The following is a 25,000-nucleotide window of genomic DNA, read 5'->3' on the forward strand; positions in this document are numbered from 1 at the left end:
TTATACGCAGCATCCAACATCAAAGGTTTAAGAAAATTGGTAATGGAAAGAGTTATTGGCATCCCAATAACTGAATTTATGACCTCTGAAACGAAAGTATTGATCAGAAAATGATCTTACTTGGCTTTACAATGTTTGGAACAGTTGAATAAACTGGAACAGTTGAACGGGTAAAAATGGTGACTGGTAAAAATTGCGAGTGACTGGTAGATTTTAGAACCAGCCACAGTGACTGGTGGGGATTTTTTTTTTAAGTTCCACCCCTGGTGGGCAGAGGCGATTCTAGGATCAGATGGGGCCCCAAGCAAAAATGCAAAAGAATGAACATTTGAACCAAAACCGCTACTGCTGTGGTAAAGTGTGGGCTGTTCTCTATCTATTCTCTACCTAGGGGCTTGGGGGCCCCAAGCGGCTGCCTGCCTTGCCTGGTGGCAAGATGCTCCCCTGCTGGTGGGGAGCATACTAACATACTGCCTTTGTGAGTGTGTGGTTCCCAGGCTGTACTGTAGCACACAGGACAGAGCTCCAGGGGGGTCAGGAAGGTGATTCAATTAAAAATTGTGTGCAACTGAAATAAAAACTGTAAACACCCCACACGCAAGACATAAAACATTTAACAATTCAACTATTTATCCTATTTAACTGCTCAAAACACAATGCACCCTAAAACACAAAAACATACTTATAGAGTTTAATTTTAGTGACATCACAATTCAGCATTGCTATGAAACAGACTCACACAGACTCAAAACGACCTCTAATGACCCCAGCCCCCACGGCAGACCTTACATGTCTGTCTGTCTGTCTGTCTGTCTGTCTGTCTGTCTGTCTGTCTGTCTGTCTCTCTCTCTTACACACACACACATACAAACACACACACGCACACACACATGCACACATGCACACACACACACACACACACACACACACACACACACACACACGCACACACACACACACTCACGCACGCACACGCACACACACACACACGCAGGCACACACACACACATGCACTGCTCTTACCTGTGATTGTGTAGAGTAACAGGATGAAACAAATCAGGTTCTGAAAATCCATCTCTGCTGAGTGAAGTGTACACACACACACGGAGACATGCAAGCTTCTCCATTTATACACAGACCACACACACCACGCATGCGCCTGCCTGCAAACAAACACACACATTTCCTCTGAAAAACTACAAATACACACATATTCAAACACTCAGAACACATGCACACCCTGAATAAGGCCACATTGTCGTGCGGCATCAGAACGTGACATTGATCTTATCCTGTTGGGTGTGGTGCATGTGCGTGCGTGCGTGCGTGTCTGTGTGCAGATGGTTGGCGTGCACTTGTGTGAGTGCATTATGCACTTGAGTTTGTGTGTGTGTGTGTGCGTGAGAGAGAGAGAGAGAGAGAGAGAGAGAGAGAGAGAGAGAGAGAGAGAGAGAGAGAGAGAGAGAGAGAGAGAGAGAGAGGAAGAAAGAAATGAGACATGATGATAAGATGTACATTTTACACACACAGTCAAGTGTGTACAGCAGAGCAGGGGCGGAGCACTGGTATTGGGTCAGGGGGGGGCGGGTGATATGTCATAGGCGTTGGGCCCATGAAATATCGTAGAATGGGGCCCCTACAAGATGTTTGTCAATCGAAAGCCACTGGCAGGGCCCCCCCCCAAGTGGTGAGGCCGGGGGTTTCTGGCCCCTATGCCCCCCCCCCCCCCTGCTCTGCCCCTGCAGCAGAGGATTTAACACAAACCCCAGTGGAAAACCAGTGCTGAGGCTGAGGGAGCTGGAGGAGTGATGACCTCACTGTCAACAGTTACTTCCCCAGTTCACTGTTCCATGCTGTCCGAAGTCCCCACTATCAGGGCCGCATTAATGCACAGGTTAGATATGGCTGAAGCCACCTGCCAGATGGGCCCCCAGTTGGCCAAGAGAGAAAAATTGAAAGAATTGTGACAAGATGCAATACTGGAAAATGAATCTGTCTTGTTGAGTACAGTTGGTAGACGTGTTATCTTTCATTCTTACTTCGTAAGTACGACACTATCTATGTAAATTTGTCACAATATTTGCCTGGGCACAGCAAGCTGTAGCCTATAGGGGCCCCAGGCCACCTTTATCCGGCCCTACCCACCATAGTCCCTGAACCATCAAACATGGCCCCCCTACCCCTCTCGATCTCTATAAGTCGGTAGCCTAGCACTCACTCACAAAAACTGGTCCAGAAGCACATCTTGTCATCCCCCCACACGTATGTACACGCACACGCACACGCACACGCGTACACACGCACGTACACACACAAAGACACACACACACACACAAAGACACACACACACACACAAAGACACATACACACACACACACACACACACACACACACACACACACACACACACACACACACACACACACACACACACACACACACACACACACACACACACACACACACACACACACACACACACACAGAGTTTTGACTCACACCAGGGCTATGCTCTCCATGCTTTGTTATCGAATCTGTAAGCCAGTTATGCTCAGCTGATCTTCATGGAATAAGCTCTGCCTTTAAAACCTTCCTCCCAAACAAACTGGTGGACAAACTAACAACCATACCCCACTCCACTTGCCTTTGGATTAAGAAATTTTTTAACAGAACGAGGTTAGTGCCATTTGTAAAGAATTTGTAAAGAATGGGCACACGATATTGGCCTACGCCTGGTTGACAAGCACGCGGAACCTTTATAAAAGACCCACCCATCGACACGGATTTATTTTGAAGACACACTGGCTTCAGCCAGGCAAGTTAACTTTGCGGACAAGCGATTTCTTCCTTGTACTGACAACAAGAGTATGTCGCTATTATGAAAGAGGAACGGGTCGAACGGATGTTTGGCCTGGCTTAGTATCGGTTGCAGTTTCTAGACTATTTGTCGCCTGAGCTTTTTGAGCGTGCTATGTTTCTTTTTAACTGAGTAGACAGCACCTGGTCAGCTGTCACTGATGCACGTCTCCTGTGATTCTAGCTGACTGAAGTAGTAGTAGGGGTCTCTCTGAAAGACACCGAGTTTGGCAAAAACGTTTTGCCCCCTTCTGCGGCGGGTTCGCAGCCGACAAAATCCTCCTACTTGGCTACTTTATCAGGCATGGAGGAACACAGTAGTGTGAACGCAGACCTCCCTCCGCCGACAGACAGACAGGGTGAGCGAGCGAGAAAGACACGCTATTTAAGGCTACAGTGACCGTGCGTGTGCGTGTGCGTGTGTGTATGGCTGCTGCTGTCATGGGACATGGGTGCTGTTGTCGGGATGCTGTAGTCACCAACTGTTTCTTTAATTGTGCAGGACGGGTGGCTAAATGGAGGAACGTCCTTGGTTTCTGGTGAGTAGATCACTGTTTGCATGCATGATATGATGAGATGCGATTATGTGCTTTGGTACAAAGTGGTTTTGTTTAGACCTGTGAGTGACTCTCGGAGTCAGGTTCCTATTATAGAATATGATATGTGTATGTGTGTGTGTGTGTGTGTGTCAGGTTGCTGGGCCTGTGTAATAACTTCGCCTACGTTGTGATGCTGAGCGCGGCGCATGACATTCTGCAGCAGCAGGAGGGCAACAACACTACACTTCCGGTAGGCGCGCGACTCTCTGGCACATTATCATGTTGTTTGTTTATTTGCTTGTTTGTTCTTGTTTTGGTCGTTGTTAGGTTAGTAGGTCAGAGCATGGCCAAAGTGCACCGCTTCATCTTGCCTAACTTTTGGTCTGAAAGGTGGCGGCTGTTGTGTTGACACGACAGTCAGGTCACATGATGAGCACTTCAAACTAGCTGACTAGCCTGTCACATGACATGGCTCATCTTCACACACACACACACACACACACACACACACACACACACACACACACACACACACACACACACACACACACACACACACACACACACACACACAGAGAGAGAGAGTCTCAATTCAATTGAATTATGTTTTATTGGCATGACAAGCAAGACATTCACGTTGCCAAACATGACAGACACAATGAGAGAAAGAAAAGACTCTCTCTCGTTTGTGGGAAGGCACGTACTATACGTTTGTTTCTCATGCTTTTCATGGAAGACATAAATAAGTAAATAAAACTATTTTAATAGTCTTTTCTTTTTTCCTTGACGATCTGTAAGATTGTTACTACCTCCATGCAATTTGGTCTTTAGTTCACGAGTCATTTCAGAAAAGTGCTAGTGTAGTAGAGTAGTAGTAGGCAGGGCTGTAAAATGAACAAAGCGTTTCTTCTTCATGCTGTTGTTAAAGTTATTGGGGACACTGACTCCAGCGTTAAAAGTGGCTCTCATTAGCCAGCCCAGGGCTTCATGTTGAAACTCGTCACATCTCATCACCCCACACCACTGCACACAGCGCACCAAAAAAGAAAAGGATCCTGTAAAGCCAGGTCCTTGTTTCAGCAGCTGGCTAATATGAGAGCAGGTAGGCTCGTTTTTTGCGGGATTTTCTCAGCGGGAAGAAATATTAATTGATTAATAATAATATTTGAATATATTCGATATTCGGACCATATTTTAAGACCCATATTCGAATTTAATTTGTGTTGTTTGTGTAATTTGTAATGTTACCAGCCCTAATGTACACAAAAAGTCCCAAGACTTATTTCCATAGTGGTCCCATTGTGGCATCATATGCTGGTGAAATTTCACTTTGACCCATTAGTTAGTATGTCTTTGGCTAGTAACACATTCTAGTCATTTTGGATGGTGGAGAAAAAAGGGTCATTTAGAGCCCTGATGTTAGGTAGTCGTAGTAGTAGTAGAGTTAGACTAGCACACATGACACTTAGCCCAAATTAGGCAGAGAGTGGTGACCTGACCTCATCGGAGAGATTGACCTGGTCATAGGACCTCCCTCTCTCTCTCTCTCTCTCTCTCTCTCTCTCTCTCTCTCTCTCTCTATGTCTATCTCTATCTTATCTCTATATTTATTCTCCTCCTCTTTACCCCCCCCCCTCTCTCTCTCCACCCCCTCCATTTCTCTCTCCACCTCTGTACCTCTTGTTTTCTCCATCTCTCTCCTCCAGACTCCTCCATCCTCTCTCCCTCCATCTCATCCGGAGCCTCACAGTAACAGCAGCGGCCGATATGACTGCAACCCCACGTCCACAGCGGTAACACACACACACACACACAGACACACACACACACACACACACACACACACACACACACACACACACACACACACACACACACACACACACACACACACACACACACACACTGATATCTGTCTGTCTCAAAGGTATCTGTTCGAAAAGAGTCCGACCATCACTCTCTTACACACACAATTTCCTGAATTTCCCCCTGGGGATCAATTAAGTTTCTCTACTCTACTCTACTCTACATACTGTACATACACACACACCTCTACTACAGTCACACACAAGCATGCTTGCACGCACGCACGCACGCACGCACGCACGCTCAAACACACACACACACAGATTAATAGACTTATAATGGCCATACCTGGTTGAATTTTACTGTGTGTGTGTGTGTGTGTGTGTGTGTGTGTGTGTGTGTGTGTGTGTGTGTGTGTGTGTGTGTGTGTGTGTGTGTGTGTAGGCCGTGCTGTTGGCTGATATCCTCCCGACTCTTGTCATCAAACTCACGGCCCCGTTCTTCATCCACGCCGTGCCTTATGGGTAAGAAAATACAGACAGACAGACAGACACACACACACACACACACACACACACACACACACACACACATACAGACACACACTAACACTCGTCTTGATGTGGTTTTGAGTTGGCTAGTGCATTGTTTTGTTTTTAACCTCTGTATGGGGTTTGTAGATTTTGTATTTTGGCATGATAATCTGTGTGTGTGTGTGTGTGTGTGTGTGTGTGTGTGTGTGTGTGTGTGTGTGTGTGTGTGTGTGTGTGTGTGTGTGTGTGTGTGTGTGTGTGTGTGTGTGTGTGTGTGTGTGTGTGTGTGTGTGTGTGTGTTGTAGAGTCCGTGTGTTGGTGTGTATCGCCACGGCTACGGCCAGCTTCCTGGTGGCGTCCTTCTCTGTGAGCGTCTGGCAAAGCATTTTGGGTAAGAAACACTATAGAGATGCATTCTGGGTAAGAGAAGGGCATTACATTACATCCTATTGCATTAAAGGTATGTACAGTAGAAGCAGAGATTCTTTAAGTATATAGAGATATGCCAATGTAATAGGTTGCTATGGGCACCTAACATGACCAGGTTCCGGTCTGCCTAAAGGGGCGTGTCATAATGCTCCTAGCATTGAATAGAACAGTCCTTAGGTCTGCCTAGGTCTGCCTAAAGGGGGATTCCCCCCCCCCTCCCCCTTGCAATAATAGAACCCGGAAACAATGGGACAATGGAACCTCTCTCTCTCTACTCTCTCTGGTAGAAGTGCTCTTACTTCTCTTACCCTAGGTGCAGCAGGTTGGTGTGCCCACACCCCCCGAAGGCACATTTCACGACAAGCATGTTAATTACGAGCTAGGAATTATTGATAACTTGTCTACTAACTGTACTCAATGCAAAAGATAAATTTTTCAATTTGTCACAATCGTCACAATTCTGCCATTTTTCACTTTAGGCCTATCAGGGGGGGGCCTTGGCAGGTGGGCCCCCCTTGGCTGCAGCCTGTGCGTTTGTCCAGCCTTGACTGTATTCTTCCCAGTAGACCCCATAGATATGAACACTAGATGCTACGCTACGCCTTTTGGCGTGGCCCAACCCTGCACACCGTCGTCTTGGGCCGCTATCCTGATATTTCGAATAGATGTTACCGCCACCCACAGGATAATGTGCGTATTGCCTTGTCACCAATTGATTGCACCGATATGCTGATAAAGGTGGCGGTGATCTGTCTTGAGCCACTCGTTCCAATACAAAGGATTGGTCAGCATGGCATCTAGGTCCAGAAAACGTGCATAAAATAGACGATATGGTCAAAGTATATGTTTGCCTAAAAATGTTGAGTCCAATCTCACGCACATCCAAATTCTTTTTGACGGATGCAGGTTTCGAAATGTGAAGTTCATGTAAGGTAATGAAAGACCTGCACACTGTTGAGCTCCCTTTTACTCCGTCTTTATTCTTGTGGAGTAAAACGGGGTTCAACAGTGTGCGGTTCTTTCATTACCTTACATGAACTTCACGTTTTGAGCCTGCACCCGACAGAAAGAATTTGGATCAACGGTGTGCGGCTCTGTCATTATCTTAAATGCCTAAAAATTCTGCAGACAGTGTACACAAACACACACATGTACTCATGTACACACACACAGAGCACACAGAGTGAACAAGTACAGAAGACAAAATATGTCGGACAGCAGTTGTCTACGTGTCACTGTATTTAATTTAAGGTACTCATTGAGTTACGGGTGAATACTTTGAACACAGTGTTCATTATCCATCTTTTTCGGCCTTTCAAACAAATCATCCATCTGAACTGCGTGCGTGCGTGCGTGCGTGCTTGCGTGCTTGCATGCGCGTGTGTCTTGCTCTGTCTGATTGATATCTGCTGGGTGTGTGTGTGTGTGTGTGTCTAAGATGGTGATCTATTTCAGCTGAACTTTCTTCAGTTCTGAGAATTGATTGAGCACTTCATGGAGTGTGTGTGTGTGTGTGTGTGTGTATGTGTGTGTGTACATACTGTGAGTGTGTATGTGTTTGTTTGAGTGTATGTGTGTGTGTGTGTGTGTGTGTGTGTGTGTTTGTATGTATGTGCGTACCGTAAGAGCTTGTGTTTGATTGTGTTTGCATTTGCGTGCTTGTTTGTGCGTGCATGCTTGTGTTGCTTAAATGCTGAAATGCTTAAATTTCATTGGAAGTATATCAAAGATTGTGATAAATATAGTGTTGTGTGTGTGTGTGTGTGTGTGTGTGTGTGTGTGTGTGTGTGTGTGTGTGTGTGTGTGTGTGTGTGTGTGTGTGTGTGTGTGTGTGTGTGTGTGTGTGTGTGTGTGTGTGTGTGTGTGTGTGTGTGTGTGTGTGTGTGTGTCAGAGATAAGCTGTGGTTCTGAGAAGCGTATGATACATCTATCTGACTCCATCTGAAGTTAACTGTGTAAGAGTGTGTGTGTTTCTGTGTGCAAGAGTGTGTGTGTTTCTGTTTGCAAGACTGTGTGTGTTTCTGTGTCCATGCTGGGGTCATTTTGTTCTGTGTGAACTCAGGCCTGTGTGTGTTCGCATGTGTGTGTGTGTGTATGTCATTCATTCATGTGTACGTGTATGTGTGCATGTGTCATATTCGTGTGTGTGTGTGGGGGGGGTGCACATTTGTGTGACTGTCCTATTCACGTGTTTGTGTGTGTGTGTGTAGGGGTCATTAGTGTGTGCGTGTGTATGTGTGTGTGCATGCACATTTGTGTGACATTTGTGTCATTCGGGTGTGTGTGTGTGTGTGTGGGGGGGGTGCACATTTGTGTGACTGTCCTATTCACCTGTGTGTGTGTGTGTGTGTGTGTGTGTGTGTGTGTGTGTGTGTGTGTGTGTGTGTGTGTGTGTGTGTGTGTGTGTGTGTGTGTGTGTGTAGGAGTCATCTTTGCCAGTGTGAGTTCAGGCCTGGGGGAGCTGACCTTCCTGTCGCTCACAGTCTTCTTCGACAGGTACTCACACACACACACACACACACACACACACACACACACACACACACACACACACACACACACACACACACACACACATACACATACACACACACACACACACACACACACACACACACTCACACTCACACAGACACACAGACACACACACAGACACATAGACACACACACACACACAGACACATAGACACAGACACACACATAGACACACACACACACACACACACACACACACACACACACACACACACACACACACACACACACACACAGAGACACATAGACACACATAGACACACATAGACACATAGACACACACACACACAGACACACAGACACATAGACACAGACACACACAGGCAAACACACACGCATACACGCACACACAGACACATAGAAACACACACACACACACACACACACACACACTCATACACATACGCATACACACACACACACACACAGAGACACATGGATACACATACACACACACATTCACATAAACACATGCACACGGGTGCACACACACACACAAACACACAAACACACAGGCACATAGACACACACACACACACACACACACACACACACACACACACACACACACACACACACACACACATAGACACACACACACGGTAGTGTGACAGGTACACTAACACCATGGCATAATGGTTAATAGATGTGAGTAGGTAGAATGTGACTGGTGTCTTAGCACCCTCATCCATAGCTGAGGTGACCTTGAGCAAGAGATCTGACCCCACATTGCTCCAGGGACTGTGACCAATATCCTCCACCTAAATGACTAACTGAAGTTGGATAAATATTCTAGATGTGTTTAAATTGTTATTTTCACCAGCAAGGCCTAATCATGCACGCAGGCACACACACATACACACACAAACACATCTGTGCACACGTGCGTGTGCACACACACCTGACCTGTGCGCGCACACACACACAGACACAGACACAGAAACAGACACACACACACACACACACACACACACACACACACACACATTGTAGGTCATTGGATCCTTGTTCATGTAGGCATAGGTAGGTGTCTTGCTCAAGGGCACTTCAGGATGATGGTGTGAGGGGAGACTGCATACATTTTTAGATTTGAACCTGCAACTCTCTGATACCGAGACCAACTAAACATTAGGACATGGTTGGGACACACGCACACGCATGCACATGCATGCAGACCCACACTCACAGTTAACCAGCTTGTATTTACACATTTATATTTTTGTGTCTCTGTACTTGTGTGTATGCACTCTGTACTTCTACTGTGTGTGTGTGTTTGAATGTGTCTTCGTGTGTTTTTTTAAAAAGATGTTTATCCATTTCAGTTGAATTTTCTCAATTCTGTGAACAGCAGTGATGATTAGATCTTCTGTGTGTGTGTGTGCGTTGGGGTGGAGGGGTGTTGTAAGAAGATATATCAGTGGTAATCAGTTACAAAAGATACATCCTCTTTGCCTCTTTGCCTCTCTCTCTCTCTCTCTCTCTCTCTCTCTCTCTCTCTCTCTCTCTCTCTCTCTCTCTCTCTCTCTCTCTCTCTCTGTCTGTCTCTGTCTCTCTCTCTCTCTCTCTGTGTGTCTCTCTCTCTCCTTCTTTCTCTCTCTTCCTCTCCCTCTCTTCCCCTCCCACTGCCCTCCCTTCTCTTTTCCCTGAATTTCCTTCAGGATTAATACAAATTACTCTACTCTACTCTACTCTACTCTAAGTAATATCTCTGCTTGCTTGTCTCCTATAGGTCGGTTTTGAGTGGGTGGGGTTCTGGTACAGGGGGGGCTGGAGTGGGCGGAGCTCTGCTTTACTCGGGCCTGACGCAGGCGGGACTCTCTCCTCAACTCACCCTGCTCATCATGCTATTGGTCCCCGCTGCTATGTCACTCAGGTTAGTGCATCAGTACTCAGCATCCTATTGGCTCGCTGCGACGTCATTCAAGTCAGTCGTTGATATGCAGTTGGTTCACTGTCATGTCAATCAAGTCAGTCGTCAATATGCAGTTGGCTCACTGCCATGTCAATTAGGCCAGTACATCATCCTATTGGCTCACCATCGTGTCAATGAGTTCAAAACATAAGGCTATTGGCTCATGGCTATGGCAGTCAGGCCCTTCACAATGTCGATGCTCGCTCTTTGACCAGAGACGGTTTAGATCGAGACGGGACAGATGGCGGCCATCTTGTTGATGCCTTCGCGGTGCTATTTCGCGATTATGTAGACCAGATCTGAGAGTCAATGGGAAAAATGAATGGGGAAACTGAGTATAGGACGGGGTAGAACCCAGCGGTTGTGAAAACCGCCGAGTCAAAACTAAGCTTTTTAAGCCACTTTTCTCACGTTTTTTTTGACAGAGCGCAGGCACAGTAGTTCCGTAACGGCACGAGAGCAACGGCTTTTCACAACTGAGCATGCGCATCATTTCGCGTGCGCCGATGCAGCCAGATGATTGGATCACTGGCACCGCAGCTCAGCAGGCACATTGGCTCTTGTTACCAGAAAGGCGGGAGATGTGCGGGTAGACTCCATATTTGCGTTACGGATCTTCACCGTTAATTTCTATGTACGATTACATGGTTGTCCCATCTCACCTTCCTATCAAAATCTCTGCTTTGAATCCTTGCGCATCGTAACGATAGGATGCAAACAATCCATTTATAGAGATCAGTGACTAGAGTGGGCAGTGTCTCTCACCTCGTTGACTCCTCCCACTTCCTCGTTGACTCCTCCCACTTTCATGTTAGTAGAGTAAGATAAATCGAGCCCATACTTTTCTGGGATCCATGTGGCGTCAGGTGAACCCCCGTTTAGGAGATCTTCTGTATGGTTCTTCTTTCGCAATTACAAACATTTCTAAATGTTTTGTTTATAATTACTTCATTAATAAACGTGTTAATAGCGCTTCTAAAGAGCTTGTTATTCTGAAGCTGGGGTGGGGAACCTACGTATGTCTCAAGGGCCATTTGCTTAAAGCCCTTTTATCTGACCCCAATATAATTTGAATGTTATGCAGCTTCACATGAAAGGTGACATGTTTTGTAAAGGAAACTTAGAAATTACATTTGCAATACAATTAAGTTCTATTCAGGGGACTTGGAGAAGGTGGGGTCTGTTGTAAAGGTGGCTGCCTTCAATATAGGCCTTAAGTGCAGGGGAAATCCTGGTTTGTGTTCATAGTATGACCCTCTGAGGACTTTTACGGTCCTCGGAGGAATTTGAAGTGGCCCTTCGAATGAAATAGGTTCCCTGCCCTTGTTCTAAAGTGTTTGTTTTGTCTTCCTGCTCCAGTTACTACTTCCTGCTGCTGTTCCCGCCCTCCTTCCCCCAGTGGAGCTCAAGGGGGCGGGACCAGGGCTGCTGCGCCGGGGTGGGGGTGGGCGTGGTCTCCCGTGAACACCGACCACTCATTGAGGACGAGGATGAGGAACCAGGAGAGGATCCAGACATGACGGACAGCCCAGGTGACCAATCACGCAATCATACGATGATGAATAACAATAGTAGTTATGATAACAGTAAGGAGAGTATTAGCAATAATATGAATGTGATGAAAAATAAATATTATATTTGAAAATAATGAATAATATAATGGTAATAGAAATATAATAGTGTTATATTTCACTCCACCCCATAGTAGTGAAGACAGGAGGCCTCACCTGCACAGAGAAACTGATCATCATCAAGGTGTGTGTGTGTGTGTGTGTGTGTGTGTGTGTGTGTGTGTGTGTGTGTGTGTGTGTGTGTGTGTGTGTGTGTGTGTGTGTGTGTGTGTGTGTGTGCATGCGAAACTGGTCATCGTCAAGATGAGTGTGTGTTTGTCTATGTGATGGGGAGAGAATACTTTTGTGTGTACATTCAGTTTATACAGTGTGTGTGTGTGTGTGTGTGTGTGTGTAGGGCCTGATGAGGTTCATTGTGCCTCTTGCGGTGGTTTACTTTGCTGAGTACTTCATCAACCAAGGACTGGTGAGTATGATGTGCGTGTGTGTGTATGTGTGCGTGTGTGCGCATGTGCGCGTGTATGTCTGAGTGAAAGTGAAAGGTGCCCCATGAGAGGAGTGTGAGTGTGTTTGTTGAGTATACTCTCCTGTAAGTTTGTGTTCTGAACGTGTGTGTGTGTGTGTGTGTGTGTGTGTGTGTGTGTGTGTGTGTGTGTGTGTGTGTGTGTGTGTGTGTGTGTGTGTGTGTGTGTGTGTGTGTGTGTGTGTGTGTGTGTGTGTGTGTCTTCTGCAGTTGGAGTTGTTGTTCTTCCCAGATTCCGCCCTGACACACGCACAGCAGTACAGATGGTAAGAAAGACACAGTGTGTGTGTGTGAGAGAGAGAGAGAGAGAGAGAGAGAGAGAGAGAGAGAGAGAGAGAGAGAGAGAGAACCAGGTGGGTGTGATGACTCTGGTGTGTGTGTGTGTGTGGTGTGTATACGTGTATACGTGTGTGTGTGTGTGTGTGTGTGTGTGTGTTTAAGGTACCAGACACTGTACCAGGTCGGTGTGTTGGTGTCTCGGTCTTCGCTGTTCTGCTTCAAGATCCGCTGGGTTGGAGTACTGTCTGCACTACAGGTCAGACACACACACACACACACACACACACACACACACACACACACACACACACACACACACACACACACACACACACACACACCTCTTTACCCAATCATTTCTTCTCTCCATCGTCTACTGTCCTTTGTCCATAAGGCAAATAATGCCCAAAATCAATAGAAATAGAAAGAGATAATATAAGATAAAAGAGATACAATTGTGATGTGTGTGTAGTGATTTTAACTGTAGGAGTGTATTACTCCTTCATTGTGTGTGTGTGTCTGTCGCGCAGGTTCGAGTCCGGCCGGGGTCATTTCCCATCTCTCTCTCCCAATCATTTCCTGTCTACTCTCACACTGTCATTTATAATAATAGCCAAAAAGCCCCCCAAAATACATTATTCCTTCATGGTGTGTAAGTGTGTGTGTTCAGTGTGTGAATGCGGTGGTGTTGACTCTAGGTGAGTATTACTCCTTCATGACGTGTGTGTGTGTGTGTGTGTGTGTGTGTGTGTGTGTGTGTGTGTGTGTGTGTGTGTGTGTGTGCAGTGTGTGAATGCAGTGGTGTTGACTCTAGGTGTGTATTACTCCTTCATGACGAGTGTGTGGATCGTCTTTGCCATCGTCTTCTATGAGGGACTTCTGGGGGGAGCCGCATACGTCAACACATACTACTACATAAGCATGGAGGTGAGGGTGTGTGTGTGTGTGTGTGTGTGTGTGTGTGTGTGTGTGTGTGTGTGTGTGTGTGAGCGTGTGCGCGTGTCTGTGCCTGTGTGTCAGCAGCACGTACATACAGCTCCAGGCCTTTTTATTAGAATACCATGAAAAAGTTGATTTATTTCCATAATTCCATCAATAATGTTAAACTGTCATGGATTGTAGATTCATGGCCCAGTTTTTTTAACTATTCCAATCATTATTTTTTTTCTTTTTATATACGTTGGCCTTCCAGCTCAAAAAACCCATGAATTGGGGAATTCGCATTATTAGAATATTGTTATAAAATCACATTTTTCTTAATCAAAATTCGGGTCACATTAAATCAGTTGAAATTTGGTACTTTCTACATAACATGCAATGGTCAATACTTGGTTAGGACATTCTCTGTCTTCATAATGGCCATGATGCGTTTAACATTGAAGTCAATGGCAAAAACAGTGCATGGGAGTTATGGAAGCCCAGATATCCTTGATGCTTTGCTGTCAGCTGTTCTTGTTTGTTGACCTGGTGCCCCACACTTCACTCTTCAATATACCCTGTAGATTTCCATGCCACGTTTTGGCGCTAACTCACCAGTTTAATTCTAAATAACCAGAAATGAAACCCCATTGAAAATGAATGGGGTTTCATTTCTGGTTATTTAGAATTAAACTGGTGCGTTAGCGCCAAAACGTGGCATGGAAATCTACAGGGTATATTGAAGAGTCTTCCAGAGAATGTCCTAACCAAGTATTGACCATTGCATGTTATGTAGAAAGTACCAAATTTCAACTGATTTAATGTGACCCGAATTTTGATGAAGAAAAATGTGATTTTATAACAATATTCTAATAATGCGAATTCCCCAATTCATGGGTTTTTTGAGCTGGAAGGCCAACGTATATAAAAAGAAAAAAATTAATTATTGGAATAGTTAAAAACTGGGCCATGAATCTACAATCCATGACAGTTTAACATTATTGATGGAATTATGGAAATAAATCAACTTTTTCATGGTATTCTAATAAAAAGGCCTGGAGCTGTACATGGTACGGAAGTGAGGGGTGAGGATGTGTATCTTCAAGCTTTCATGTTTGTGTTTCACCATTATCTATTTGTCGTGTGTGTGTGTGTGTGTGTGTGTGTGTGTGTGGAAAAGTTGCCCCCTTGCTAAACTTTTCCCCAAATGTTCCCGACATTGTCCCTACAGAAAACTGACAAACATTTCCCGACACATGCACACACCTACACGCGACACCCGGCAAGTTCATTACACGCGATACCGGTTTAGCGCGTTTTGAACCCATTCATATTTCACCCTCATGTAGCAGCGCAAACATTTCAGTACTTACCAGTTTTTCATCCACAACATCTCCGCAAGCCGCGAGGTACCCGCTGGCTTTGCTCCATCAAACATTTCAACCACACGCACCTGTAATCCCACGCCATAGCACCTACACTGAACGCATTCACTTCCCTGTTGCGTGTCCCGCCATCAATGGTCCCCCGAGAAACCCGAAATGTCAGAGTTGCAATGTTTTTGTATTTTTGTTTTGATGACGCGTTTGGTAATTGCAGTTAGGGTTCCAAACTAGCGATAGGAAAGAAGAAAATATATTTTTGATAACTGAAAATATTTGTAATGTTATTAGGATTATGGTATGTTTAGTTTTGTTATGATTTATTTCTTTATTGTGTTAATTGATTTGTGCACTACTCTCCCGCCATTTCTGAGTGACGTGACTAATGGGTAGTCCCATAAATAGGCGGCGCTTTTGCCATTCTGGTGAGAGCGGCGCAGGGAGAGCAGCTTGCTGTGAGGCTGAGCGAGAGAGAGTACTGGTTTGTGGACATTTAACCCTTTGATTCCCGATTAGTTCTGTATTGATTATTTTGAAGTTTATCCTTTCAGTTTGAACAACCCTCGTGTTGATTTTTTTGTTTGTAGCCTTTTTGAAAGTTTTTGTTTATCACTTTTGAGCACTGTAAATAAACCAGCACTCCTAGCACAAAATCTGCACTTGTCTGTGGTCCGTCTGTCTCCTTTTACCTTGGTTGCCTAAAAGAGCGCGCATCCCTTTTTGTGAGTTTGGACCGCGAGGTCTCATTCTTCACACGTGGTGGCAGCGGTGGGATTGTGGCGCCCCCTAAAGGCACTGAGAGAAAGGTTGACTAGACGCGCCCAAGTGCATAGTGAAAGTGGCGTACCGGCGGTTGAAAGACACTGGCAGGCTGATGTCCACCCGCCAAGAAGAAGAAGATGGTGGCACAGGAGTTGAAGACCTGGGGCAGGAAGCAGACGGGGAGAAAGTGAGTGATGCACCCGACTTCGCCTCCATGTTCAAGATGCTCCAGAGGGCCGTGAGCAACCAGGAGAAGGAGGCCATCAAACAGGAGCAGAGATGGAGGAACGTCCAGGTCCAACTCCACACTGTCCACGGTGAACTGGAAGAGATGAGGACAAGAGTTCCCGCTGCAGCTCCGGTGGCCGACCCTGGAGTCGCTTCTGCAACGCCTGCTGATGCTGCTGTCTCCGCCACGCCTGATGTTGTCGCCTCAGCTGGGCCGCCTGCTGTTGTCGCCTCCACGGCGCCCCCTGCTGTCGTCGCCTCCACGGCGCCCCCTGCTGTTGTCGCCTCCGCTGCGCCGCCTGCTGTCGTCGCCTCTGCTGCGGCCCCTCCTGCTGCTGTTCCTGTGGTGCCGCCTGCTGCACATCCCGTGACGGTCCCTGCTGGCCTGAGTAGCCAGCCTGCTACGCCGCCAGCCTCCCTGTCGATGGCTGCAGCCCCTCAGCACCATGTGATGAACCAAGGAGGACCAGCCCCAGCGACCTGGACCCGAGCGTCAGTGCCCAAGATGGAGGAGGGAGATGACGTCGAGCAGTACATGACCACGTTCGAGAGGCTCGCTGCTGCATACCAGTGGGCCCCTGCTGACTGGGCCACGTTCCTGGTGCCCTACCTGACGGGCAAGGCGAGAGCCGCATACGTGGCCATGGATCCTGCAAATGCCAGAGACTACATCAAAGTGAAGGACGCCATCCTGGCCAAGTTCGAGATAAACAACGAGGTCTACCGCCAGAGGTTCCGGGACCCTCGCATCCAGCCTGGTGAGACGCCCCGTGAGTTCTACAACCGGATAAAAGACCTCTACACCAAGTGGATGAAGCCCACAGAGAAGACTGTGGAGGAGATCGGAGAGACTTTGATTCTGGAGCAGTTCCTGCGCTCGTTGGCTCCTGAGGTGCGAGTGTGGGTCAAGGAGCATGATCCACAGACCGGACAGCGAGCAGCTGAACTGGTGGACGCCTACCTCGCCGCCCGCCGGGGACCGAAGGACTTCCGCTACCAGGGCTTCAGCCAACCTGCAGAGAGGGGTAAGTCTGCGGGCTATGGTACGGGAGTTGGTCCTAGGGGTGGGGAGCAGAGTAGGGGTCAAGGTAGCCACACACCACCTCACACACCAAGAGCATCTCCACATAGACAACCGGCACCCACTCAGTCAGCACCCACACGCCCTGAGCCATTGTGTCATAATTGTAATAGGCCTGGACATTTTATGCGCAACTGCCCCGAACCACCCCGATCACGTCGTTTTGGCCCCAGGGCGCAGGTCACCACTACTAGTCTGCCCGAACTCCATAACAGAGTGCAAACTGTTGATGTTACTGTAAATGGTAGAGCAGCTAGAGCCCTTTTAGACACAGGAAGCACCCAGACGCTTGTGCAACCCCACCTGGTTGATCAGCCAGGGATGCTGACCGGGGGATGCCTACGGGTGCGATGTGTAAACGGCGACGAGCACCGATACCCCCTAGCTGAAATATGTCTGCGTGTCCATGACCACACATACACTCTCAAAGCCGGAGTAGTGAAGGGCCTCCATCATCCCGTAGTGTTGGGCCAAGATGTTGCAATTTTGCCAGAGCTGGTGCAGTCTACTTCACCCATAAGTATGGTTGTGACCAGATCCCAGACTAAAAGAGTGGCCGATGATGAAGCAGAGACTCAAAAGCTCTGTGAGATGTTACCCTACTGTAATGATGAGATTACGCCCCCTGACACACACAGGCCACGCAAGGCCCGGCATCAGCGCCGGCGTGAGAAGCTCATTCGCCAAGTTGAGTCTATGACTAGTGCAGAGCAGGATGTACCCCCCACTGCAGCTCAAGATGTTTGGGATGTGCCCCATGATTTGAAGTTGCTACAAGAGCAAGACGAGTCACTCAAAGAATTGTTTACCAAAGCTACCGAGATTGACGGTTTGAGCACAGGCCAGCCCAAATCCCTCTCTGGGGAATACTATTTTGCTAAAGGCGGTTTGCTGTACCACCAGCCAGAAGGTGGCGGCACTGAGCAGCTCGTTATCCCCACTAGCCTGAGACCTAACATTGTCAAACTGGGTCATGACATCCCATGGGCAGGTCACTTGGGTAGTGTGAAGACCCTGCAGAGAATCTCTAGTAGATTTTATTGGCCCGGCTTATATACTGACGTTCACACTCACTGCAAGACATGCCTCACCTGTCAGCTCACCAGCAAACAGAAGGTTAAGCCATACCCCCTACAGCCACTTCCTGTCATTGAAGTCCCCTTCACCAGGATAGCTATGGATATAGTTGGTCCCCTTGAGCGCACACAGACAGGTCACAAATACATTCTCGTTATCTGTGATTATGCCACCCGCTATCCCGAAGCCTTTCCACTCCGTAAAGTCACAGCCAGAACCGTTGCCCCAGCACTCCTACAGTTATTCTCAAGGGTAGGGATCCCACAGGAGATTTTAACTGACCAAGGCACTGCCTTCCTCTCAAACACACTTAAGCAAGTCTACCGGTTGTTAGGGATACGGGGTATTAGGACCACTCCCTACCACCCGCAGACAGACGGGCTGGTAGAGAGGTACAACCAGACCCTCAAAAGCATGCTGCGAAAGTTCGTGGGTGCCAATGCCAAGGACTGGGATCGCTGGCTCCCTTACCTCATGTTTGCATACCGTGAGGTACCCCAAGCCTCCACCGGGTTCTCGCCCTTTGAACTCTTGTATGGGAGACAGGTGCGGGGGCCTCTGGATTTGCTGAGGGATGCCTGGGAGTCACCGAGCGCCACTACCACCAACGTTCTCACCTACGTCATCGCCATGAGGGAGAAGATGGAGGAGATGGCGAACCTGGTGCGAGAAAACATGGAGAACGCTCAACAGACCCAGTCCAGCTGGTATGACAAGTCTGCCCGACAGCGCACGTTCCAGCCCGGCCAGAAAGTTCTCCTGCTCCTGCCAACAGAGGAGAACAAGCTGCTGGCCAAGTGGCAGGGGCCCTTCACCATCAGCCGGAAGATGGGGCCAGCCACCTACGAGCTGGACATGCCTGGGAGGAGGAAGCCGCAGCAGGTGTTCCACATAAACCTGCTAAAAGAGTACCACGACCGAGAGCCGCCGGTGAGTGACCAGCTCATGGTGCAAGCCGTGAGAGAAGAGTACGACACCCCTGAGCAGTTTTTCCCCACTGACTGCGCAGCAGGGGAACCAGACTTCTCCCACCTCACCACAGAGCAACAGGAGGAGCTGCGGGCCGTCATCCCGGAGGGCCTGTTCACCGAGCAGCCTGGGACAACGTCTCTGGCTGAGCACCCCATCCAACTCAAAGAGACCACCCCGAAACGCCAACGAATGTACCGGGTTCCGGAGCGGTTACAGCCTGCACTCCAGGAGGAGCTGCGGGTGATGGAGCGACTGGGCGTCATCGAGCGCTCAGACAGCGCTTGGAGTAGCCCCATTGTCCTGGTGGCTAAGAAGGACGGCACCATGCGGTTCTGTGTGGACTTCCGCCAAGTCAACGCCCAGACCCACTTCGACGCCTATCCCATGCCCCGGCTCGAGGAGCTGGTCGAACGTGTGGGTGGGGCCCGATTCATCACGACGCTCGACTTGAGCAAAGGGTACTGGCAGGTCCCACTGGCCAAGGAGGCCAGACCCTACACTGCCTTCCGATCACCCCGTGGGCTGTTCCAATTCACGAAGATGCCCTTCGGTCTCCAGGGAGCGCCAGCCACCTTCCAGCGGCTCATGGACCGCGTGCTGGAAGGGACTGGAGCCTTTGCTGGTGCTTACCTGGATGATATCGTGGTCCACAGTGCCACCTGGAGGGAGCACGTGGAACAGCTGGCGGAGATCTTCCGACGCGTCCACGAGGCTGGGCTGACGATCCAGCCAAAGAAATGCACCATTGCTCAGGCCGAGGTGCGTTACCTTGGTCACATTGTGGGCCACGGTGTGATCCGCCCACAAACTGACAAGCTTGAGGCCATCCGCAACTCCCCTCGGCCTCAAACCAAGAAGGATGTGAGGTCCTTTTTGGGTCTTGCCGGGTGGTACAGGCGCTTTGTGCCTAACTTTGCCACCATGGCGGCGCCGCTCACTGACCTGACCAGAAAGTCTGGGTCAGCAAGGGTCAGGTGGGAGGAGCCGCACGAGAGGGCCTTCACAGAGCTGAAGGAGGCCCTGTGCAGCGATGCAGTCTTGAAGAGCCCTGACTTTGAAAAGCCCTGGACAGTCCAAACTGACGCCTCTGGTGTTGGGCTGGGGGCGGTCCTACTCCAGGGGGAAGGTGACCAGCAGCGGCCAGTCGCCTACATTAGCCGCAAACTGTTCCCACGAGAGACCCGATACTCAGCTGTCGAGCTGGAGTGTCTCGCGGTGAAGTGGGCCTTGGACACATTCCGTTATTACCTTCTGGGTAGAGACTTTGTGCTTGAAACTGACCACCGAGCATTGAAATGGTTAGGCCAGATGAAGGACACTAATGCGAGGGTAACAAGATGGTTTTTAGCTTTGCAGCCCTTTAAGTTTGAGGTTGTGTACAGGCCAGAGAAGCACAACCTGGTTGCTGACCACCTGTCTCGCCACCCCTGTGTCGAGTCTTCAGAGGAGGGGGGAAATGTGGAAAAGTTGCCCCCTTGCTAGACTTTTCCCCAAATGTTCCCGACGTTGTCCCTACACTTAACTGACAAACATTTCCCGACACATGCACACACCTACACGCGACACCCGGCAAGTTCATTACACGCGATACCGGTTTAGCGCGTTTTGAACACATTCATATTCCACCGTCATGTAGCAGCGCAAATATTTCTGTACTTACCAGTTTTCATCCTCAACATCTCCGCAAGCTGCGAGGTACCCGCTGGCTTTGCTCCATCCAACATTTCCACCACAAACACCTGTAGTCCCACGCCATAGCACCTACACTGAACGCATTCACTTCCCTATCGTGTGTCCCGCCATCAATGGTCCCCCGAGAAACCCGAACTGTCAAAGTTGCAATCTTTTTGTATTTTTCGTTTTGATGACGTGTTTTGGTAATTGCAGTTAGGGTTCCAAACTAGCGATAGGAAAGAAGAAAATATATTTTTGATAACTGAAAATATGTGTAATGTTATTAGGATTATGGTATGTTTAGTTTTGTTATGATTTATTTCTTTATTGTGTTAATTGATTTGTGCACTACTCTCCCGCCATTTCTGAGTGACGTGACTAATGGGTAGTCCCATAAATAGGCGGCGCTTTTGCCATTCTGGTGAGAGCGGCGCAGGGAGAGCAGCTTGCTGTGAGGCTGAGAGCGAGAACTGGTTTGTGCAACAATTTAACCCTTTGAATCCCTATTAGTTTTGTCTTGATTATTTTGTCAAGTTTATCTTTTTCAGTTTGAACAACCCTCGTGTTGATTTTTGTTTGTAGCCTTTTTGAAAGTTTTTGTTTATCACTTTTGAGCACTGTAAATAAACCAGCACTCCTAGCACAAAATCTGCACTTGTCTGTGGTCCGTCTGTCTCCTTTTACCTTGGTTGCCTAAAAGAGCGCGCATCCCTTTTTGTGAGTTTGGACCGCGAGGTCTCATTCTTCACAGTGTGTGTGTGTGTGTGTGTGTGTGTGTGTGTGTGTGTGTGTGTGTGTGTGTGTGTGTGTGTGTGTGTGTACAGTATGTGTGTGTGTTTTTCACAGTTATTAATATAATAATTATAATAATAATAATAATATTGTAGTTTTATTTGTTGTACATTTGTTGTTGAATGTGTGAAGGGGGCGTGTGTGTGTGCGTGTGCGTGCGCACGTGTACGTACAAATGTAGGTGTCATATTGGTGTGTGTGTGCGTGTGTGTGTTTGCGTGTGTGCGTGCGTGCGCATGTGTACGTACAAATGTAGGTGTCACATTGATGTGTGTGTGTGTGTGTGTGTTTCAGAGTGGGGATCGTGAGCGGGAGTTCTCTATGGCGGCTGCGAGTGTGGGAGACAGCCTGGGCATCTCAATATCAGGAGCAGTGGCCATGCCTTTGCACACATACTTCTGCTCTCTATAACACACACACACACACTCACACTTTCACAAACACACTCACACACAAACACACACATTCTCACAAACACACTCAGTCACACACAGACACACAGACACACACACACACACACACACACGCTCTCTCTCTCATGCTGTCGATGCGTCTGCAGAGACTGTTTTTACTGAAATTGTTGCTGCTCTACCTAAGACTGTGCGTGTGTGTGTGCATGTTTGTTTACGTCTTTCTGACTGCCTTAATAGCTGCCTTGTGTGTGCGTGTGTGTGCGTGTGCGTGTGCGTGTGCGTGTGTGTGTGTGTGTGTGTAAGAAAGACAGATGAGTTTAATAATTCCAGTATAAAGCTTTTCTTATGGGTTTTTCTTGGGTTTTATCTTTTTTATTTTCTTTTTAATGTTATCATCTTATTGTAATTTGATTTTTGTTTTAACTATTTCTTGCTTTTATTGCTTTTGTGTGTTTGTGTTAAGACGGTTACATTCCTAATCAGTGTGTGTGTGTGAGTGACTGAGTGAGTGAGTGACCTTCTGAATTCCTAATGACTGTACCACTAATCGTGTGTGTGTCTGTGTGTGTGTGTGTGTGGGGTCCATGAGAATGCAAATTAGACAAATAGTATGTGCATGTGTGATACACACACACACACAGACACACAGACACACACACACACACACACACACACACAGGGTACGCAATACTGTATAGTTACTGACATTTGTTGTATTCTGCTTTGCGTGTTGGAGAATCGTCATTAATAGAAAATCAACATGTTTACATCTGCAAATGGAAATAAAAAGTACATGCTAAATTGCTCTTGTGTGTTTGTTTTGCAGAAGCAGGGTTCTAAATGCCTGTGTGTACATGTTATAAATGGTTAAATAAGAATTATTACGTGTTTAATGTTAAAGGGGTATGCCACTATTTTGGGGCTTAATACAGTTAAAATCGTTGGCCAGGGTTTATAAAGGTGGTAAAGTGTCTTATTTGTCATGTAAGCCGTTGTCTTGCTTTAAGACAAGTTAAAAGAGGGAGCATGTCGCTAAGCTTGTGAAAGTCAATGGATCCGTGTAGCATGCTACAATGCTACACGGATCCGTTGACTTTCACTAGCTTAGCGACATATGCCCTCTTTAAACTTGTCTTACAGCAAGACAACGCTTATGCAATACATCATTAAGTTGCTTTCCTTAACTAATGGGAATATTGTTTAGCTTATTTTGGAGTACATTAATTATTCAATTACTAATTTTGCTTTGCTATAAAATGGTAGACATGGAAAAGAGTGTAGACATGTATGAAAAGTGCAATTCTCCCCGTCATAATGAATACTTAAAGTATTCATGACAAAGGTAACATTTGTGAATGAGCAGCATGAATTCTCGAAACAAACTGCTTAAAATATTACTCAGTGCACTTTTAATGCTCCATTCTACACAGCTGCTCCACTCCGATATGTTTATACTAAAAAAATACCATTTGCTGAACTATTCTAATTACATAATTTATTTCAAGCGTGATTTCACATGTTGAGTTAGAGACCCTTGGGAGATAGATCTTTGGCTCCACCTTCAGACCAAAGTGTGCAATTGTTATTCGGTTGAGGGTGAAGTTCATACCATACACACAGAGAGTGCGTTTTAATATGCGACCTTGCCTCTTCCACTTGCTTCTCGTCATGATGACATCACTGACAACAGCATTATATTTCAATATCTCGCAAAAGCTCGATTGTAAAGTCTTTTTCTCATTTGCAATTGGGATGGTGAATGAAAAACAGTCCCTCAAAAGTTGTTGTGGCGAGGCTGACAGCTGGGAAACTTTATCGTTTTCTCCACAGAGGAGGGGCCAGGAGGCGGGACGAGGAGACAAGCACAAGTGGAGGAGGCAAGGTCACATATTGGGATGCACCCAGAGTGAGAGACAAAGAGCAGAGAAAGAAATGGCATATGGGCTTTCGCATGCTTGTTTTAATTGCAAAAACTTTCATTTCAACATACAAGGCACACTGCCTCACACACACACACCTTTCAAAAAAGTAAACAACTTTGTTTCATCACTGAATCAAATTATATTCTGATCAACCATGCAGGTTATATTCTTCATTTAGTGATTTATAACCCGATTTATTACCCAGAATATTAACAAAATGTACATATACCGGTACTTTAAATTATTCAATCATCAATCAATCATCTGAAACAGGCATAGATTGGTTGTCACATTGGGAGGATTATAGGACTAAATAGTGATGGAGAGTTGTATGTGGATATTTTTTTGAGAGACAAAGTATATGTATGAGAGAGAGAGGGAGAGCTGCTTTTTGTGATGGAGCAGTAGCCTGATAAACCAGCCTACATGTGAGACCGGAGTAATTTAGTCTGGGCCCCGATGAACGATACCTCCGAAGATTGTTGATGAGAACAACCTGTCGTTTTTTCAAACCGTGCCGGCGCTCTGACCAATCGGCGATCTTTGCCGTTGATGTGCTTTCCCAACGGTGTTGGGAGATTCGTCGTCACTCCCTCAAAACCCCGCCCGCTTTGATTCAAAACAAATCTCTGCGTTGTGATTGGGTTTGCCAGACTCAGGGCACAGTGTTCAAAACGTTCTCAGATCCGAGGCCAGACCCACTCGCAGCTGAAAAATGTCGGCGTCCCAGCGGGTGGCGCTGGTTTACCAGGCTAATGGTGGAGCAGATCTGTACAAACACGAGGGTGTAGGTGTG

The 25,000-nt window shown here is 47.2% G+C and overlaps 3 protein-coding genes across 5 annotated transcripts in view; 1 reads left to right on the plus strand and 2 right to left on the minus strand.

Annotated features, from left to right (window-relative positions):
- LOC134466984 (coagulation factor VII-like) overlaps positions 1–1,089 on the minus strand; it is a 24,964-nt gene extending 23,875 nt beyond the window's left edge. The window contains exon 1 of the mRNA XM_063220913.1: positions 1,024–1,089. Coding sequence (XP_063076983.1) covers positions 1,024–1,075 — 52 coding nt within the window. The 5' untranslated portion in view covers positions 1,076–1,089. The remainder of the gene's footprint in view (positions 1–1,023) is intronic.
- Positions 1,090–2,816: 1,727 nt separating this feature from the next.
- cln3 (CLN3 lysosomal/endosomal transmembrane protein, battenin) lies at positions 2,817–23,083 on the plus strand. 3 transcript variants are annotated; one of them, XM_063221306.1, is made up of 16 exons: positions 2,817–3,215; positions 3,359–3,395; positions 3,549–3,645; positions 5,102–5,188; positions 5,646–5,725; positions 6,040–6,125; positions 8,587–8,659; positions 10,428–10,571; positions 11,970–12,142; positions 12,316–12,365; positions 12,579–12,647; positions 12,915–12,970; positions 13,146–13,239; positions 13,654–13,681; positions 13,798–13,910; positions 22,164–23,083. In XM_063221306.1, exons 1-16 carry the CDS (start codon positions 3,161–3,163, stop codon positions 22,278–22,280), a joined length of 1,359 nt encoding a protein of 452 aa, XP_063077376.1. In that variant the 5' UTR covers positions 2,817–3,160; the 3' UTR covers positions 22,281–23,083. The 3 variants fall into 3 exon arrangements, with proteins under 3 accessions (XP_063077376.1, XP_063077375.1, XP_063077377.1); XM_063221305.1 differs by lacking the exon at positions 13,654–13,681 and having other exon boundaries at positions 13,770–13,910; XM_063221307.1 differs by lacking the exon at positions 13,654–13,681 and having other exon boundaries at positions 12,319–12,365; positions 13,770–13,910.
- Positions 23,084–24,200: 1,117 nt separating this feature from the next.
- Positions 24,201–25,000, minus strand: part of nudt9 (nudix (nucleoside diphosphate linked moiety X)-type motif 9) — a 9,040-nt gene continuing 8,240 nt past the window's right edge. Inside the window, exon 8 of the mRNA XM_063220635.1 lies at positions 24,201–25,000. This exon is cut by the window's right edge and continues 701 nt beyond it. The gene's annotated coding sequence lies outside the window, so the exon portion shown is untranslated.

Source organism: Engraulis encrasicolus, chromosome 17 (assembly GCF_034702125.1).
Source record: "Engraulis encrasicolus isolate BLACKSEA-1 chromosome 17, IST_EnEncr_1.0, whole genome shotgun sequence".
Taxonomy (NCBI): Eukaryota; Metazoa; Chordata; class Actinopteri; order Clupeiformes; family Engraulidae; genus Engraulis; species Engraulis encrasicolus.

Excerpts from the sequence above, each read along its gene's own strand:
- cln3 (XM_063221306.1), top strand. The coding sequence starts at position 3,161 with ATGGAGGAACACAGTAGTGTGAACGCAGACCTCCCTCCGCCGACAGAC. Across the intron at positions 3,216-3,358 it reads TCCGCCGACAGACAGACAGG|GACGGGTGGCTAAATGGAGG; the intron begins GTGAGCGAGCGA and ends TTAATTGTGCAG. Across the intron at positions 8,660-10,427 it reads CTCACAGTCTTCTTCGACAG|GTCGGTTTTGAGTGGGTGGG; the intron begins GTACTCACACAC and ends TGTCTCCTATAG.